The sequence below is a fragment of the Mesocricetus auratus genome, unplaced genomic scaffold, assembly GCF_017639785.1.
Source record: "Mesocricetus auratus isolate SY011 unplaced genomic scaffold, BCM_Maur_2.0 Super-Scaffold_100028, whole genome shotgun sequence".
NCBI lineage: Eukaryota > Metazoa > Chordata > Mammalia > Rodentia > Cricetidae > Mesocricetus > Mesocricetus auratus.
In genome coordinates, this window is record NW_024429209.1 from 11,163,998 (window position 1) to 11,184,162 (window position 20,165).

General features: G+C 49.2%; 2 protein-coding genes across 3 annotated transcripts; one reads left to right on the forward strand and one right to left on the reverse strand.

The window, feature by feature from the left end:
• Positions 1-894: 894 nt before the first annotated feature.
• On the forward strand, positions 895-9,517 carry Snx21 (sorting nexin family member 21). Its single transcript, XM_005084995.4, has 3 exons — positions 895-1,463; positions 1,853-2,010; positions 7,265-9,517. The coding sequence occupies exons 1-3, from the start codon at positions 1,205-1,207 to the stop codon at positions 7,937-7,939; spliced, it is 1,092 nt and encodes a 363-aa protein (XP_005085052.1). The 5' UTR covers positions 895-1,204; the 3' UTR covers positions 7,940-9,517.
• Acot8 (acyl-CoA thioesterase 8) lies at positions 8,346-20,118 on the reverse strand. 2 transcript variants are annotated; one of them, XM_040733086.1, is made up of 6 exons: positions 19,912-20,118; positions 18,064-18,200; positions 15,030-15,255; positions 11,262-11,419; positions 10,477-10,671; positions 8,346-8,591 (listed from the first exon to the last, which is right to left on the reverse strand). In XM_040733086.1, exons 1-6 carry the CDS (start codon positions 20,037-20,039, stop codon positions 8,473-8,475), a joined length of 963 nt encoding a protein of 320 aa, XP_040589020.1. In that variant the 5' UTR covers positions 20,040-20,118; the 3' UTR covers positions 8,346-8,472. The 2 variants fall into 2 exon arrangements, with proteins under 2 accessions (XP_040589020.1, XP_040589021.1); XM_040733087.1 differs by lacking the exon at positions 18,064-18,200 and having other exon boundaries at positions 19,912-20,086.
• Between the last annotated feature and the right edge of the window lie 47 nt (positions 20,119-20,165).

The window sequence follows — 20,165 nt, forward strand, 5'->3', positions numbered from 1 at the left end:
CTGCTTCACAGGTGCTGGGATTAAAGGATTAAAGCCACAATGCCTGCTCTTTGAGATACTGTGTTTTAATGTCTAGCTGGCCGATTTTTGAGTTTGCCCTGCTAGGCCTTGAGACAGGAAACAGAAATCATTTTCTTGACGACTGCTACTCGGAAATAAAAGATAAAACTGCTCTTCTCCCGAGCTATAGAAATTACCCGACTGAGTCGAGCGTTGGTGGCGCACTCCTTTAAACCCAGCACTCAGGAGGCAGAGGCAGGCGGATCTCTGTGAGTTCGAGGCCAGCCTGGTCTACAGAGTGAGTTCCAGGACAGCCTCCAAAAACAATACAGAGAAAAACCAAAAAAAAAAAAAAAATTATCCGACTGACTCTGCATCCGAGGGAAAAGAAGTCGACTCCAAGAGATCCACTCTAGAAATCTCTAGCAAACTGTGTGACCTTGGACAAGTAACAGCTTCTCTGGGTCTATTTTCCTGTTTGACTACTTCCCATGGGTGAAGCTCAAACAAAACTGAAAAGGCTTAGGAACACTCATACCAGGCCTGGACTAAGGTTTTTAACAAGAACTGAAAAAGTAGTAGTAGTATTAGAATTCTTGTTTCATACGAGAAAAACCTAGGCTGGGCAAGGCCGGATTTCAGGGAGAGCCGTTCCCAAATGCCACAAAATTACATTGTAAAGTTACACAGCACTGCATGGAAATTGGGGGGAAGACTGGGGCTGCCCCGGGAGGGGTGGGACAAGTCCCAGATGGTACACGGTCAGCCGGAGCAGAGACGGTTTCGGGGGAGGCCTGGGCTAGCCCGGCCACCGCCCGCGTCCTTCCAGAAGGCAGCGGTCCGGGATTCTAGCAGTTCCGGGAGCGGGAGGGGCCAGGCGGGGCAGGGCGGGTGACAGCCATGGAGCGGCTAGGCGGCGCTGTGAGCGGCCTGGGCAGAGAGCCCCTTAAAGCTGTTGTTCGCTGCACCGGATCCCGGGAACCCGCCCCGAACGCACGCTGTAGGTAGGTGAAGGCGCATCCCGACCTGCAGGGAGGGTAGAGGGAGAGGCCGGCCTTCTGCATGTTCCCGGCTGCGACTGCCTGTGGGTGTGGCCTCATCTGCCACGCCCACTGACACGCCCCCGGGCCACTCTCCGGGCGGGGGTCCCCTCCCCTCCCTCTCCGGCCCTGGACTCAGCTTGGCGCGCTCCCCCCTGGGTGCCATGGCCTCGCGGCTCCTGCACCGGCTGCGACACGCCCTGGCTAGCGATGGCCCCGGGGAGGCGGCGGCAGGCCCCGAGGCCGAGCAGTTCCCTGAAAGCTCCGAGCTGGAGGACGACGACGCCGAGGGCCTGTCCTCCCGCCTCAGCGGCACTCTCAGCTTCACCAGTGCAGATGATGACCCGGACGACGAAGACGAGGACGACGAGGCGGGCCCGGACTCGCTGCCCTCCGGAGACGGGACATCGGGAGAAGACGCAGGCGAGTGCGGGAGGACAGAGACAGGAACCTCGGGGCTCGGTTAGGCCTCCCTGCTGGCCACGTTCCGAGAGCATCCCGGGGCCTCTGAGTTATCTGCCTGAAACTCTTGACACCTTAACCGTTTGCAGACATTGTTTGGCTATGTGACCTTGAGTCACAACCGTGGGAACCATCCCATTCCAGGGTTTTTGTGGATATTAAATGCACAGGACCAGGGAAACAAAAGTATGGTGTGCTAGCTGCGTTGGGTGGAAATATTTAGCATCTACTGTGAGCCAGGCACTGGGATAAATCCCACCTCGCTCTGGTGAATGAGGTCATGGCATTTTGTTTATGTTAACCCCGGCGGTAGCCAGCCCCTTAACATGACTGGTCATGTGCTTGTGCAGAACGAAGTCCCCCACCTGATGGACAACGGGGCAGTCAGCTCCTGACTCGGCAGCTGCAGGATTTCTGGAAGAAGTCTCGGAACACCCTAGTTCCACAGCGGCTGCTCTTTGAGGTGACCAGCGCCAATGTTGTCAAGGACCCTCCCTCCAAGTACGTGGTGAGTGAGGTTCCAGGAACGCTTAGGCAGTGCGTCTAGAAGTCTGGCTGAGAGAAAGTAGGGAACACCACAGTTTTCTGGGGTTCTGGCTATGCAGTTGTAAATGACTGTCCTTATTCTACACCTGGGAGAACTGAGGCAGGATAAATGGCACTGAGAAAGTGACCTTTAAGGAGCTGCCTCCTGTCACAACTGGTGTGTGTGCTGTTCTGTACCCCGTGGGTTTTTGTCAGCTGCAGGAGATAGACTTGAGACCCAGTTGCATGGGTCAGGGTTAGGGAAATGCGCTTTGGATCCAGATCAGCCTTGATGCACACCCCATATATTTTATCAGTGGCTCCACTGAGGGTGGGTTCCGTAACCTTGATGGCCTGCAGTTTTCTCACTTGAGGAGGAGGACAGTGCATAGTATTATAGTAGGAGGTAAGTGAGACCAGGCAGAACCCTTAGCATTGTCTGGCATTGTGAAATATTAAAATGGTAGCTATATAGTGTCAGATTCCCTAATCTGAAATGCTTGGAAATCCTAAGCATTTGAGTGTCAACATGATGCCACAAGTGGAAAATTCCACATCTAACTTCATCTGATATGTGCTCAAAATGTAGACCTATTCAAAAATATTGCGTAAGGACCTGAAAGGCCGAGGCAGTAAGATTGTCACGAGTTCAAAGGTAACCTGAGCTAAGGAGTGAGTGCCAGAACAGCTAAGGATACACACCTAGACACCCTCCTGTACCCTAAAAAGGGCAAAACACCAAGTGGGAATGTAGCCCATTGATACAGCACTTGCCCACCATGCTCAAGAACCAGCTTTATGCCAAAGCCCCCAAATCACATAAGACTACCTTCAGAGCCGAGAGTGCTGGTGCATTTGGGAAGTAGAGGTAGAGTATCAGGAGCTCCAGGCCAGTCCAGACACATAGCAAGACCAGTGTGGGCTACATAAAACCCCGTCTCAAAACAAAAACCCACGCTACCTTATGCTGTGTGTATAACTTGCATAAGAAATATAAAGGGTGGTGGTGGTGGTGGTGGTGCATACCTTTAATCCTAGCCCTCAGGAGGTGGAAGCAGGCAGATCTCTGTGAGTTCAAGGCCAGCCTGGTCTACAGAGTGAGTTCTGGGACAACCAGGGCTGTTACACAGAGGAAACCCTGTCTCGAAAAACCAAAGGAAGAAAAGAAAGAAATACAAATGAGTCTTAGGGGCCAGGATGTAAGGCTCAGCTGGTAGAGTGCTTACCTACATAAACTGGGTGTGGTAGCACACACCTGTGGTGTCAGCACTCGGGATGGGGAAGAGGATCAGGAGTTCAAGATCAGCCTCAGCTACATAACAAGGACAGTCTTCTGAAATACATGAGACCCTGTCTTAAAACAGTATTTTTTTGTACTTTGTAGATTTGGTATTTAGATTTGGGTCTTATCTCTAAGAAATCTCATTGTGTATATGCAAATATTCCAAAATCTGCACTATCTCTGGTCACAGGCACTCTGCCGAGCCTATATTCTTAGTGACTTTAGATTGAAGTGTCAGGTGTCTAGGGCCTGCTGCAACCCCTATCAGTCACTTCTCGAGGGTCTCCGCCTCCAGCACCGCCAGGACTGAGGAGCCACGCAATGAGCAGAATGGAGCCCAGCCTAGAGTCTGTTTTCCTGGCTGTAAGGGGAGACTAATCAGGTCCTGCTCCCTCCAGGCCTGAAACCCATCTGAGCTAGCTGGTCCTGTCCTGGCAGTGTGACTCCCAGCTTGTCACTTCCCTCCTCTTCACACCCTCCTCCACCCCTGACTCAGCAAGCCTGGGGCCTGGAGCCCTATCCCATATTTGGGTCTCTCCACTCCTCCCTGTTGCCGTTAGCAACAAGGACCACACCCATGAGGTGACTGACTGTTCCACTTTGCGCAGGGACTGATGGATGATGCAGGCTTTATATCTTGTTAAGGATCAAGTCCTTATGCACACTAAGCAGATGCTATACTACTGAGCTCTGGTCTAATCTTAAGTGGCAGACATTCCAGAGCGTGGGTAAGGGGTCATGCACAGGAATGAGACATCAAGGATCAGCCAGCAAAGAGCAGCTCTCTCAGAAAAGAATGGGGGTGATCTGGGAACCTAGGTGGGAAGGCCCAAGGAAGGGCAGGGGCCATCTTCTGTCCTGACCTGTGTCTAGAAAATGAATCCACCTCCTCTGTACAGTGAGCACCCTATGTCTCCTTTCTTCTGGAGGCCAGGAGCAGGGGTTTTAGAGTCAGATCTCAGGGCCAGTCTTTGCCCTTCACTCCCTCTTGAAGCCTGCTTCCTCAGCTGATGGAGACAAGACACTTCCTTGTCGCGCTGTGGATGGTTAAGTGACACTTAAGTGGAGAAGTACTTGGCCCAGCACGAGGCATGGGGTAAGCGCTTAGGCCTGTCAAGGGAACAACAGTCACACCATGCTGGGGGGGGGGCTTTTGGACGCCATGGCCTCGTGCACGTTAGGAAGTATTCTGCCATTGGCATACAGCTGAGCACCAACAACTACAACCACTGCCTGTCTTGGTGGTTCATTACAAGCATCAGGTGAAAACGGGTAAGGACAGAGGGAGTATATATGATCAAAATATGTTGTAGACATATATGAAAGTCTCAAAGAATGAAAATATTAACATTTAAAAAAATCAACTTAGATACATACAGGGCTACTGCAGAGCCCGTTTCTGAAGTGTGGAAAACAGCTGTGTTGGGTGTGAGTGAGGCCTGTCAGACTTGTATGTCCAGTACTTGGGAGATAGGAGCAAGAGGATCAGGACTTCAAAGCCAGCCTGGGAGGAAAGAAAGGAAAAGGTACACAGTCAGCATGCCTGAACAGTGCAGAGCTGGTGGGTATAAAATAGGGTTTATAAAACATACTGTGACTCTTCAAAACAAGGGAGACTAGGTAAACCTAACTGGAAGAATGGGACTGTTGGCAGTTCTAATGGACACATTTGAGGAAAATGTCTGGGTTTGCTGGGTAGCCCTTTAATGTGGAACACTTGCAGGTGCCCCTTTAAACCGTCGCCTTGGCATCAATTCTCATTAGTCCTAATTAATCCTTACTCTGGTTCTCAGGTCTGTGACATCCTTGTTTGCCAAACAGGAATGATTACATCCTTACAGGGTTGGGTTTTCTTTGTTGTTTTCCCAAAACAGGGTTTCTCTATAGCTTTGGAGACTGTCCTGGAATTCTCTTTGTAGACCAGGCTGGCCTTGAATTCACAGAGATCTGCTTCCTTCTGCCTCCCAAGTGCTGGGATTAAAGGCCTGTGCCACCACTGCCCAGTCAGTCTTTGTATTTAAAATGTTGCTAGCCGGGGAAATGGCTCCATGGGTAATGGCGTTTGTCTGACAACCTGAGTTTGATTGCCAGAACCCATAATGGAAAGAGACTGACCCCCCAAAGTTGTTCTGACCTCCATATATTACTGTGGCATATGTGCACGAATATCACACACACACACACACACACACACAGTTTGAGGCTACAGATGTCACTCCTTGACAACGTGCTTGAAGGGTCAGGGTGCATTAAACCCTGCCCAGATAGATGCTGCACCCTGAAGAGTGCTCTGAACTGAGATTTCTGGCCCTTCTAAAAATAAAGACTTGAAGAGTGTTAGAAGAGCCAATTTGTGCTTTAAAAAAATCATTAGAAAGGATGAGTATAGCAGCACATAACTGTAGTCCCAGCTCTTTAGAAGGCTGAGGCAGGAGGATCACCTGAGCTTAGGAGGTCAAAAGCCACCAGGCAACAAAGGGAGACCCCTATCTCAGGGGGTTAAAAAAATTTGTTTTTTTTTTTTTTTTTTTGGTTTTTCGAGACAGGGTTTCTCTGTGGCTTTGGAGGCTGTCCTGGAACTCACTTGGTAGTCCAGGCTGGTCTCGAACTCACAGAGATCCACCTGCCTCTGCCTCCCGAGTGCTGGGATTAAAGGTGTGCGCCACCAACGCCCGGCTAAAAAAAAATTGTTTTAAAGGAGAAAGAAAAGCCATTCCTGGTGGCCTGTGATTGTAATTTCAGCCCTCAGACAGACAAGAGGATCACCAGCAGGAGTTCAAGGCTAGCCTGGGCTACAGAGGCTGGACTCTGTATTCCAGAGGACTGGAGGTGTGGCTTACTTAGTTGGTAGAGTGCTGGGCTAGCATCCACAAAGCCCTGACTTAGATCCCCAGCTCCTCATCCATCGGGTGTGTTGGTGTATTCCTGTAATGTCAACACTCGACTACATAAAAAGTGTTGATATCAGCCAGAAGCACAGGAGACTGTCTCAGAAAACACAACACAATCTTGCCAGCAAAACAGTCCAGCACCTGTCATGATGGAAAGAGAAAACTGAATCTGAATGGTATCCTCTGACCCCCATTTCCAAGCTATGGCATGAAGCTCAGGTATGTGTGCTCAGACACATCAATACACACACACACACACACACACACACACACACACACACGCCAACCCCCCACCCCCCAAAAAAGAAAGGGACTGGGCATAGTGACACATTCCTTTAGTCCTTCTATTCAGGAGGCTGGGCCAGGTTAGTGAACTAGAAGCCATTGTGGTCTACACAGTATGACTCTTGTCTCAAGGGTCAAAAAAGAAGAGAAGAAACAGGAATCACTGTTATGATGCAGTATACTCAGTGTGTGTCACCTAAAAGCCTTGAGCATCAACATTCCATGCCTAAGCAGACAATGACCTTACCTGGGAACTTTCCCCTAGAGCAGAGGCAGAGCTTAGGGTTACTGCTTTGCCCAAGGTCACTGGAAGGAGGCTGACTTGAGGTTACATGGTTCCTGGTACAGTGAACTCTCCATTTTTGTTCCTGAGGCTGTCTGAAGATCTGTCCTTTGATCTAGTTTGAAAGAGCTTGGCCAGTAATGTGGGGGCAGCTATGTACCCAGAGTGGCACACAGTTCCAAGCTGGTTCTCAGATTGGCTCAGAGGCCCAAAAAGTGGGTCTGGGTTTCCCTAGGACCAGGGAGAACTTTCCCAGAAGCAGAAAGCGGGTGCAGCCCCAGACACTGAAGCTTATTTCTGTGTTTCTTTCCCCTGTGCTGCCTTGGGCCTGGGTCATTTCAGAGGAGTCTCAGGTAAGATGGGAGTGGGTTCCTGGCCACCGCTCTGGACAGTCCCAGGGGGAGGGACTGAGGTGGGAGAGCAAAGCCAGGAGTGTGGGAAGGAGGGAAAGGACCCACAGAGTTTACATCAGCCCTGACATCCACCCTCCCTGCAGCTCTACACCATCGCCGTGATGGGTCCAGGGCCACCAGATCACCAGCCAGCCCAGATCTCCCGCCGCTACTCGGACTTCGAGCGGCTGCACAGAAACCTGCAGCGGCAATTCCGGGGACCCATGGCTGCCATCTCCTTCCCCCGTAAGCGCCTGCGGCGGAACTTTACTGCAGAAACCATTGCCCGCCGTAGCCGGGCCTTTGAACAGTTTTTGGGTCACCTGCAGGCAGTACCGGAGCTACGCAATGCTCCAGACCTACACGACTTCTTCGTGCTGCCGGAGCTGCGGCGTGCACAGAGCCTCACCTGCACTGGCCTTTATCGCGAGGCTCTGGCACTTTGGGCCAACGCCTGGCAGCTGCAGACCCAGTTGGGCACCCCTTACGGCCCAGACCGCCCCCTGCTGACTCTGGCTGGGCTGGCTGTGTGCCATCAGGAGCTGGAGGATCCTGGGGAAGCGCGAGCCTGTAGTGAGAAGGCACTGCAGCTGCTGGGGGACAAGAGACCCCATCCTTTCCTGGCACCCTTTCTAGAGGCCCATGTGCGGCTCTCCTGGCGCCTGGGCCTAGACAAACGGCAGACGGAGGCCCAGCTTCAGTCCCTACAAGAGGCAGGCCTCACCCCCATCCCACCCCCCAGCCTCAAGGAGCTGCTTATCAAAGAGGTGCTGGCCTAACTTCCACCTGTCTCAAGGCCACTTCTGGGAGAGGGGCTGCCCCAGGTCAGGGGGCTGGAGGCCATAGAGGACACAGTGAGCAACCAGGGGCCTGGAAAGGGCTCTGGGAACCCTAAAATAGTTCCAGAAAGAGTCTGCAGCAGACTGCGAGGAACTTCGTAGGAGCTGGACTCCAAACAGGCTTTGCCTGGGGTTACCCTAGGATGATACAAGGAGGAAGTTTTGACACTGGCTCTTCAGCCCACCACAGCCAGAGAGGCTGTGGCCAAGGTCAGGATCAATGCTTCCTTTTCCATGGGCCTCTGCACCAGTAAAACTGCTTGGCTGAAGGGCTGGGGACTACAACAGGAGTGTAGAGCCAGGAGGAGGGCTGTAGTTCTGCCCAGGGAAATGAAAGGTCAGCCACTCCAGTGTTGGCAGTTTCTTTATTAGACATGAGGGGCGGGCAGCCCAGCTCTCCGCTGTGACTCCTGCCTCAGGAATGGCAGTAGAAAGAGTTCTTTACAATCCCAGGCCAAGCCAGTTATCTTTGACTACAGCTTACTTGCTGATACCCGAGGCTTCAATCGGATCACACCCTCCTGGGCACAGGTCACAGCAAGGACCCCGTCCTTACGCCACAGCCGCCCGTGCACTAGCCCCCGAGAGCCACCTGTGGGCAAGGAGAGGGTGAGAGCGGCCTCTGCTTTGCCTGAGGAAGGGATTGACACAAGGCAGAGCTGCCCCACACCAGGGTTCATTGGGCCATCAGGACTACTCCAATTACCCCTTTGTGAGCCTGTTACAGTCACTGGGGGAGGGTGGTCTAAAAGCACTTTCACACATCTGATCACAGAGAAAGGCACTCTGACAGTCTCCCAGGCTTGGCCAAGCAGGCTGCAGCTTCTCAGGCCACTGGTCAGAAATCCCATTCTTTCCTTTTATGATAAGCCAAGCAAGTCCTCCCAGCTGGCCATCCACCACCAAGGGGAGGGAGTGGCTCAGAGAGGACCTGAGACCAGGAGGTATGACCTCCCTTCCCTTTCCATCTAGAGGTTCTTAACCTTGGTGGCTCTAGCCTGAGTTAGTTATCCTTAGGAAGCTAACTTTGGCTTTCTTTCTCTTTCTTTCCTTTCTCTCTCTCTCTGTCTCTCTCTCTCTCTTTCTTTCTTTCTTTCTTGAGAGAGGGTTTCTCTGTATTGTTGTTTTTGGAAGCTGTCCTGGAACTAGCTCTATAGACCAGGCTGGCCTCGAACTCACAGAGATCCACCTGCCTCTGCCTCCCGAGTGCTGGGATTAAAGGCGTGCGCCACCAACGCCCAGCTAACTTTGGCTTTCTTTACACACAGCAGAGCCCACTCTGATCTAACTAGCCAGAGAGTGCGGGCTTCGTTTCTTATACTGTTTTACAGACAATGACACTAAAATTCAAAGAGGCTCAGGCTTGGCCCCAAGAATCAGGCCAAAACTGATTGTGTCCTAACTAACTTTAAGGTCGTGAGTCTTGTCCTGTGATGCTGGTGGTATCTGAGTAACCGTTTCCTGACTGTAAGGGGTTACTTAAGTTTTGTTCATTTTATAAAGCAAAGCTTTTCTTCCTCTGAAGTGTACTTCTTTATAAAAGAGCCAGGGCTCTAACACCAGTCATCAGTGAGTCTGGGTTTCTCTCGGTTCCCTACAGGAGTATCCTTAGAGACCACTGAGTGCCCTGCCCCCATCCTGCCAGCCCAGGGAGCTCCTTAAAACAGTTTACAGCTGGGCATGGTGCACACACTTTTAATCCCAGCACTCAGAAGGCAGAGGCAGGCGGATATCTGAGTTCAAGGCCTGGTCTACAGAGCAAGCTCCAGGACAGCCAGGACTTCATAGAGAAACCCTCTCTTGAAAAAACAAACAAACAAAAAGGACAGTTTTCTAGACCTGACCTAGGACCTGCTGAGGCAGAATGCAACTGTTTAGAAAAAGCTCCTTCAAGCAGCAGTCTAATGGCTTACTGGGTTTAGACAGTGCTGTCTAACATAACCTGTTTATTCAGATGAAAAAACTGAGAAGCAGGGCATGGTGGCTACTGCACTTGAGAGGTAGAGGCAGGAGGATCAGGAGTTCCAGGAAGGTCTCCATTCCATATAAAGCTCAAGACAAGCAGGGGTTACATGAGACTCTCGTTGATTTAGAAAAAAAAAAAAAAGCTGGGGTGCAGTAGCACACAGAGCAGATAATATGTGGATCTTAGTAAGTTCCAGGCAAGTCACAGCTCCATAATGAGATCTTACCTTTACCCTTCTCTGAAAAAAAAAATCAGAAAGGAGAAAGCATTTCCCCAAGTTCATACATGGAATGTAATGTGGTTTAGGCATCCGCACTAGGTCTCTGAGATAAATTCAGTCATTTCTGGCACGTTTGAATACTTTTGAAAACAACACGAATACCTAGAGGGGCAGTCAGTAGTGCAATGGCCCTGTGCAGCATCCCTGGAAAGTAGGAAGAGGCAGCAGCATCTATAAATACAGCAGGTTCCCTACCATCCCAAAGACACTGGCCCACAGGCCCACACTCACCAGCCCAGGGGCTCTCGCACTCATAGAGCATCCAGTGGTCAGCTCGGAAGGGGGCATGGAACCACATGGAGTGGTCCAGCGAGACCATGAAGTTCACTTTATACTTGGACTGGTGGGGCAGCAATGCTGTACCCAGGAAGGCGTAGTCAGAGATATAGGCAGCCACACAGCAATGCATCTTGATGTCGCCCTCCCCTGCAACAGGTTCCAACCCCATCAGCCCTGGGCTCCTGGCTTTCCAGCTCAGGATCTGCAGGGAAGTGGGGAGAAAAGGGCTGCCACACACCAATTAGTCATTGTGCAAGAGCATCTTCCAGGGTTGAGAGAGAGAGAGAGAGAGAGAGAGAGAGAGAGAGAGAGAGAGAGATGTGTGTGTGTGTGTGTGTGTGTGTGTGTAAGGATAAGGGAGGTGGGGACTAAGGAGGACAGGGGTAAGACAAATGCAAATCCATTCTTCCCAAATTTCTCACCCCCAACCACTCTCTATGGTCCCAGAACAGGCATCTTCCAATTTGCACAAAGATGTCTATGGTGTCACTGACCTAGATAAGAACCTCAGCAAGGTACATTGCTTCCCCCAGAAAGGTCCAACAATGGATTTACAGTCATCTCATTATTCTCATGTTAAAAGGTAAGGGCTCTGGTGAGAAACTGAGCCAAATTCTGCATAACTCAGATTAGGGAAGGAGCCCAAAGAGAGTGTGGGATCCCAAGCAACAGAGGGCAAATACGTGGCAAGGCCTAGAGCCCTGGAGTGTTTTCCTCCAATTCATGGGTCCTCTTACCAATATAGCCCCGGGCTCGCACCCAGAACATCTGTTTGGGTTCCAGTGCCTGTGGCTGACTCAGGGTGGGTGGGTTCACCAGCTTGATCTCAATAGGTACCTCTTGGGCAGCAATTCGGTTCAGCCCCACTCGGTATTTCTCCTGGAGGTTAGGATCCCTAAAAGTAAAGACAGGGACAAGGAGTCCCAAGGAGAGAGAGCTTCTCTGTGCTTCCTCTTCTGGTCCCCACCATTTCTCCATAGGGGCCTCTATCCTGCAAAGCTTCCTCATGGAGCTGGCAAAGCAGTATATATAGTGTTCGAATCCCTTCCTTGTCACTTCAGCCATGCAGCCTTGTGCAAGTTAGTCATCTCTCTGAGCCCATTTTCCCATCTGAAACATGAGAGTAATGAGGTGACCTGTCTTACAGCAAACACACATAGTTAAGACCTAGGCACCAACCCAAGCATTGCACATGACCATAACCCATTCTTGGCCAGGACTTCACATGACAAGTGTGGTCATCACGCCAACTGATAAGAGGCAGAGAGCACAGGAAACCCAGGTGGCTGACTCAGAGAATGTCAGGCAGTCTGGACCCACAGTTCATCCATCTAACCACTCATTAGAGTGAATATTCAAGAAAAGTCTCCCAATGTGTCTGCATTCTCTATCCTAAGCAGTAAGGAGCCCTGTGTGCTGGGGTGATACCATTTCCATGAACACCCCCACCCCCACCCCGTGCTCTCAGTAGGCCCTGCCCTTCCCACCCATCTGGGGACTGTTCATCTGCACTGTCCACTACAGCCGCCACTAGCCACACTGAGAACTTGAAAGTGACTACTGTAACTAAAGGACAACACTGATGAGAGATGTGGGGTGGGGATACAGCTCTATGGCGGAGTGCCTGCCTAGCATGCACAAAGCCCACATACAAAAAAGAATTGCTCATTCTATTTCATTAATATAGCCTACAGGGCTAGTAGCTACCTTATTGATGAGTACAGTCCTAAATCCAGGCTCCTTTAACAAGAATACATTATTTTCTTTTCTGTGCATACCAAGCCCCATGCTCTATTCTTGTCTGTTAGTGGTATAACAGCATCTGCTAAGTGCCTGTATACCTCTTATTTAATCTTCATAGCAGCCTTATGAGGTGAGAGTTAAGATTAGCTCCATTTATAACCAAAGGTATGGACTCAGAGTGGGCAAGCATCTGCCCAAACTCATACAAATGTTAGGGACAGAGTCTAGATGTGAATCCTGGCTGTTCAGGCTTTTGAACCCACACCCATCCCACAGGCCCTGCTGCTGTCCCAGTGTCCAACACAAGCTACAGGACCACTCCTGCTTTGGCACAGTTGGAGAAATGACTGCTCCCATACTTTAGATGAAGAATCTAGAGCCCTGAGAGGCTGCTGGAAGGGGAAATCCCATAGCAGGTAGGCACTAACAGAGGCCACAGTCCTGGCCAGAAGCCATGTGTCTGCATCCAGAGCTCTTCCCCGTATTCCAGCATTTGTCAAACTTTAGTTGTTGTGATCTCAATGAGAAATATATGCTATCAAGGTAGAGTCAAGCTATTTAGAAGACACTAATGTGAAGATACAGGCCAGTGGGCCATACTCTGCAACAGGGTCCCAGGGTCCTCCTGCCATACATTAACTCCAAAGCATCACACGCCTCAAATTGGAGGAGGAATCAGTCAGGGGACTGGAGGCTATTTACCAGTGGTTGCAAAAATGGTTTATTGTTGGATTCAGGTACAGAGAATTGAACCTAGGGTCAATTTTATAACAATATTTTATTTCATTTATTATGGATGGGCAGAGGGCAGTATGCACATGTACTACAGCATATATGTGAAGATCAGTTTTCTTTTTTTTTTTTTTTTTGGTTTTTTCGAGACAGGGTTTCTCTGTGGCTTTGAAGGCTGTCCTGGAACTTGCTCTGTAGACTAGGCTGGCTTCGAACTCACAGAGATCCACCTGCCTCTGCCTCCCGAGTGCTGGGATTAAAGGCGTGCGCTACCAACGCCCGGCTGAAAATCAGTTTTCTACATACATCTTTATATGGGTTTCAGGGATTGAATTCAGGTCATCAGACTTGTACAGCAAGTGCCTTTACCTGCTGAGTCATCTCTCTGGCCCCAAAGTAATATTTTAGTAACAATAAAACTATCCCACGGTTATGCTGGCTGTTGGCTGAGTACAATCTCTGCCTTTTACATTATGATCCAGCATACACATATGCTAATACAAACAAGAAACAACTGAAATTGAAGTTACAGAGGGCCCTTACCCTCCTTGCACAGTGGACGCCAATATCTCCTTTTCAGTTTATCTATACTGTATATAAAATGCACATATTTCTACACACATATATAGTTATATATACATACATGTGCATGCAGTACCGAGATTGAAACTAGAGCCTTGAGCATACTAAGCTCTATCAGAGTATACTCCCAACCCCCCATGTACATAAAAATTTTTAAATAACTTATGATTACTTTATGTGTATCAGTGTTTATCTTCATCTATTATGTATACCACATTTGTGTTTAGTGCCCAGAGAGGCTAGAACGGAATGTCAAAGCCTTTGGAACTGGGTTTAGAGGTGGCTATGAGCCACCCTGTGGGTGCTGGGTACCAAATTTGGCCCTCTGCAAAAGTAGCACATGCTCTTAATGGCTGAGCCATCTCTTCAGCCCACCCCCATTTTTTTTTTTTTTGAGATAGGGTCTTACTATGTAGCTCTAGCTAACCTAGGAATCACAGAGATCCATCTATCTCTTTCTCCCAAGTGCTGGAATCTAGTTTATATTTTTTGTTTATAGTCAAGACCCACTTAGTGGTTCCATGGCCCACTAATGAGAAGAAGCCATAGTTTGAAAACACTGCTGGGTAGTGGTGGTGCACATCTTTAGTACTAGCACTGGGAGGCAGAAGCAGGCAGATCTCTAAGCTTGAGGCCAGTCTGATCTACAGCTAGGACTGTTACACAGAGATAACCTGTCTCAAAAAGCCAAAAAGCCAAAAAGCCAAAAAGCCAAAAAGCCAAAAAAAAAAAAAAAAAAAAAAACAAAGCAAAAACAAAAACAAAACAAAACAAAACAAAAAACAGGGAGTGACGGACTAAAACTGCCCTGGGATTATATGTATACATTCATGAAACTGTCAAAATGAAACCCATGACTTCATAAAATAACACACTAAATAAAAATAAAAGAAATGGGTGTGCAGTGAGACGGCACACAGACCTGATGACTGAGCTCCATCCCCAGAACCCATATGAAGACAGGAGAGAACCAACTCCAAAGTCATCCTCAGTCCTCCATGTGCTGTGGCATGCACACACACGGACTCACCATACACACAATAATAAGTGTTAGAAAGAAATAGAGAATAGGATAAACTATCAGGATGCATCAAAATCTAGCCATCTAAGTACTGCATTCTTTTTTATTTAAAGACAGGCTCTCACTACACAGGGCTGGCTGGCTGGCTGGGAACCCCCCATGTAGACTAGGCTAGCTTTGAATTCTCACAGATCTACCTGTCTCTGAAGGTAGGTGGATCATACTCCAGGACCTAAATGTGTTTTTTCCTATAGTAAATGTTTTAAGGTCTGGGGTATAGCTTTGTGGTAGAACATTTACCTAGCACACACGAGGCCCCTAGGTTTGATCCCTAGAATCGTGATTGTAAAAACTAAAGAATAAAAGAAGTTTGAAAATTAAAAAACAAAAACAACAAAGAGCCACCTCTGGAGTCCTCAGGTCTCACCTTAAATACTGGTCAATGAGGGCCTCGTGGTCCAGCAGCTCTTCTGGTGGGGGCACAGTGGGCATGGAAAACTGGTGCTGCAGGGGGCTGGGCTGCATCTGCTGGAAGGAGGCCTGGCAGATGAAGATGGCCTGGCCATGCTGCACGGCCTTCACGGAGCGCACCGAGAAACTTGCTCCTGTTCGTGTCCGCTCCACGTGGTACAGCACTGGCACTTTTGGGTCCCCTGCGGTGGACATAAGGGACGAGGTGACTCCCAGTAAACCCATGGGTCCTGTCATCCATCATCATAGCTGATAAACAGACACCTCTGTTCTCCTCATCCTCACTTTTTGCTGCTGTTTTGAGACAGTTTCACTCTACAGCCTAGGTTGGCCTGGGATTCAGCACAATCCTCTTGCCTCTGCCTCTTAAGTGCTAGGATTACAGGTGTGAACTATCATGCCCATCTTTTTTCTTTTTTTAAAGACGGACTTCTCAATGTTGTGTCTTGCTTTTGGCAGAGACCCAGACAGGCAGGAGTGTGACATCTCTACGGTAGAAAGCAGCTAATACGCTAGGTGTGCCCTGACCGGAGGCTGTGAGCCTAAGGGAGCCGCAGGGGGAAGCTAGACGGGGACAGTCTATGTGATTGGTTAGGACACATTGGCTTTCTCCACTTGGTGCAAAGTCAGAAACAGGCAAAATTAGAAGAGCTGTCAGTTATTAACCAAGTCCTTGCAGATGGGCTGAAGGTCACCCTCATGCTTGCTAAGCTTTGCCACTGGAGTACGCCTCCAGCCCCAAGGGAAGTAACTGAAATGGCCAATCCACTTGTTTCTGTTCTTACCCTTTTCTGTGTACAAACACCAACACCTTCTTTTGGCTTATTGGAACACTTATTCTAATATCTCTTTCTTTTCTTTACTTTGTTTTATTTTGAGTCAGGATATCACTGTGTGGCCATGGCTAGCCTGGAACTCACCCCACAGAGGATATGCTACAATTAAAGGTGTATGCCACCATGATAGGCCCACACTTATTCTATTTTTTAAATTAAGTGTTCCTTGATTTTAGAATCAAAACTAAAGCCAATTAATTAATATACTTTGGGATCGGTTTGCAATGCCAACATGTAGGAGGTTGAGGCAGAAAGATCAGAATCCCAAGACAGACTAAGTAACAAAGCTTGAAGACAAACACCACCAGGCCAGGACTCACTAGGCTGGAAGAATAGCAGTCTAGAAGACCAGTGTGGGCTGTGATGTGCCTCAGTTGGTATAGTACTTGCCCAACATGAAGAGAACCTTGGGTTCTAAACAAGGTATGGTGGTGTGTGCCTGCAATCCCAGCCTCCAGAAGATACAGACAGGAGGATCAGAACTTTAGGGTCACCCGTAGCTACACAGCAAGTCTGAGGCCAGCCAGGGACACATGAGGCTGTCTCAAAAGAAGAAAGTCAGCATTTCTGGACCTTACAGTGAAGGTCAAGTCACTCTCAACTAGCATACAAGGAAAGCCTGGGTTAGGCCCCCAGTAAACACTCAGACACTTTATGGCACTCAACGGCGTTGCTTCATTTCTACCTTCCTAGGGTTACAAGGGCCTTTCATCTAGAAGGACATTGCTTGTTTTTTCCAAGAGAGCACAAGGCAGTGTTCCATTGTTTTGCTTTTTCCTGGTGGCCCTGGGAATTGAACATCCACTCTGCAAGCAGCCACACAAGTATTGATCTACATCCCCAGCCCGGAATTAAGAGTTTGCAATGAGAAGTCCCCTGTATCTGAGCCCAGAGCTTTAAGAGGCTAAAAGATTCTACTAACTTTCACCCATGAAATCAATCTCAGCAGAAGAAAGTGATCTCATTCAAGATTACCGTAGTAATTATGATAAAGCTGAAGCTTGCATTTCCAACCCAAACTGCCTACCTCCTAGCCCAATAGCGGTTTATAGCACTCTGAAGATTTAGCAGTCTTGATCCTAGAAGAATATAAAGACTGAAGGAGAAAGCCATTAGTCCCAAACACTCAGGAGCCAGAGGCAGGCAGATCTTTTCCAGTGCAAGGGTAGCCTGGTCTAAATGGTGAGTCTCAGGCCAGCCAGGCTACACAGTGAGACCCTGTCTCAAAACAAAACAACAAAAAAGTGAAGAGGGGGATGGTAAGATGGCTTATCAGTTAAGAGCACTTTTTGTTTTTGCAGAAGTCCCATATTTGGTGCCTACCACTTGCATGGTGGCTCACAATTGCCTGTAACTCCAAATTCTAGGGTACCCAATGGCCTCTTCTAGCCTCCTCAGACAACAGGAGCAACATGGTACATATAAATTTATTTAGACATATATATAATATACATATACTATATATATGTATATATATATATATAATAAGCAAATACATACTTTTTTTTTAAATAAAAGAGGGTTGAGTGTGGTGGTGCACGCCTTTAATCCCAGCTCTTGGAAAACAGAGGCAAGCAGATGTCTGTGAATCCCAGGTCAGCCAGGCATACACAGTGAGACTCTGTCTCAAAAAACAAAACAAATAAAAACAAAAGAATGAGTGAATAACAGATCCAGGCCTGGTGTCATGAAGGCTGGGGCCAGGCAGGGCTACACAAAACGAGACCCTATCTATCTCAACAGAAAATAAACAAAAAGGCTACAAGGAAAGGCCCACCAGTGGCAGATAAATATTAGTCTGTGACAATAAGAACCAGAGAACAAGGATTTAGTGGGCCTCAAGGAGGATCCGGGTTGCTTCCAGATCCCATCTCGGCCTCCCAAGTGTTGAGACCACAGAGCTGAGCTCCCTCCCTGCTTCTGATTCCTGAGATGGAATACAGTCCCTTTCATGTGCTAGCCAAATGCACACTATTAAGCTACATCTCAGCCCCCTAGGGACCTTTCAGGGAACCCTCTCTCCCTTCTCCGTCCTCTTGTCTGATCCTCCCGTTTCTTCCTCCCCTTTCTCTTGAGTCAGACTTCAAAGCCAGGAAGACATGACTGCAGGCCACTAGGGTGGCCGAAAGCGAGGAGCCAGGGTACGGGGTTTACCTGCCCGAACAAAGTAGCAGTGCAGGGAGTGCACGTGGACGTCTTCACACACAGACTTGGCTGCAGCCACCAGGGCTTGGCCCACAATTTGACCCCCAAAGAGCCGCTGGGTGGTGGGTACCCAGTAATGCCTTCCTCTGTGGGGAGAGGAAAGTGGGAAAGACTTGAGGGGCGCTCTGGAAGGACTTGGGTCCTCTCTGGGAACCCGAGGAAAGCCAGGGACTCTGCTCTCAAAACTCTGACATCGCTGCACAAAATTTCCATTTTTATGTCTACCCAATCCTTCTGTGGATGTCAGTCAAGCCCAATAAGCTAGCTCCCTCCCTTTACAGCAGCAGTACACAGAGCAAGTTCACACAGCTCAACCATTGCCAACCCCGGGCAGTTTCAAGGCCACAATTTCTTCCCTTCCCCAGACCAGGAAAGGCAGAGAGGCCAGAAGCTGCTGGAGGCCTTGAATGGACACAAGGAACCCAAAAGCAGATCTGGGGCTGGACTGCAGGACGAGGCTTGCCAGTGGCACTCCTTAACTGACAAGTCACTTCTAAAAACTGACTTCAGAGACAAAATGGCCCAGAGACATCCCATCTAACTCTTTAAAAAAAAGTCTAACTGTCCAAGGGTCTAAGGTTGTGAAATTTAATACATATGAACAAAGTGGCCTGGCGTTCTAGGTGAAAGGGCTTGCCCAGTGCTGGAGCCTGAACCCTGAGTCCTACTGCCCAGCCTTGAGGTTACCATTTTTTTCATTACAATACATTTTGAAAACCACTCCTGGCCCAGGAAGCTATTATTATCTAGGTGTAAGAAAGAGAGATCAGCCGGGCGTTAGTGGCTCACGCCTTTAATCCCAGCACTCGGGAGGCAGAGGCAGGCGGATCTCTGTGAGTTCGAGGCCGGGCTGGACCGATAGCCTCCAAAACAATACAGAGAAACCCTGTCTCGTAAAAACCAAAAAAAAAAAAAAGAAAAAAAAAAGGAAAAAAAAAGAAAGAGAGATCAATCAGGGCGTTGGTGGCGCACACCTTTAATCCCAGCACTCAGGAGGCAGAGGCAGGTGGATCTCTGTGAGTTAAGGCCAGCCTGATCTACAAGAGCTAGTTCCAGGACAGTCTCCAAAAACCAGGGGGAAAAAAAAAGAGATCTAAGTTAAGATAGTTTCTTATAAAATCGGAGAGCTATAGAGTCAAAACTGTCACTAAACAGGTATGATGGCGCATTCCTTTGATCCTAGCACTTGGGATGAAAAGGCATGCAGGTCTCTGCGAGTTCAAGGCCAACCTCGTCTACAGAGAGTTCCATGACAGCTAGGGAGAGTCCTTGTCTTATAAAAAAACAAAAAACTGTCACTAACCAACCAGGCATGGAGGTGCTCTCCTGCCAGAACTCAGGAGTCAAAGGCAGGTGGATCCCTGCGGGTTCCAAGCCAACCTGGTCTATGCAGTGAATTCCTGGATCATATGGTGGCGTCCTGTCTCAAAACAAAACAAAAGCCTGTTACAAACCCGTGCTAGAATCCAACTTCAGGAATGCCAGAGGAAACATACCCCAGGATAAGTAATGAGTTACCAGACCCCAGTTAGTGATGCAGGGATGGGGTGGAGGAAAAAAGGCATTGAGTTTATCAGAGTTGTGTATTGGTTTTAAAACCCGATCTGCTGTGTACCCTCAAGCAAATCACTGCCCTGTCTAGGCTGATTCTCCCAGGCTAAGCTGTCCTGTGACCCAGTGACCAGCAAGGGCGGGTGTCACGGACACGCCTTCTCCGAACTGCCGCAGCGTCTGAGCGCTCTTAACCCCAGAAATGGGGGCCACGGGGAAGCGGCGGGGACCGCGACTCCCGGCTACCTGAAGAGATCCTCATCTAGCGGCTCGAGGTTGAGCACGCTGGTGACCAGCACACTACGGAGGTCTCCGGAAGGGTCGTCGCGGTCGGCGTCGCCCTGCGCATCCCCCGGGGCTCCTGTCGCTGACATACTGGCCGCTCGCTGTCGGCGCCGGAGAGACCAAGCCTCACCAGCTACGCGGAAACTTATATAGGCACACTGCACTTCCGGCAGGTCGCCCCAGTGGCCGGAAATCCCGAGGGCTTCGCGGAGCAA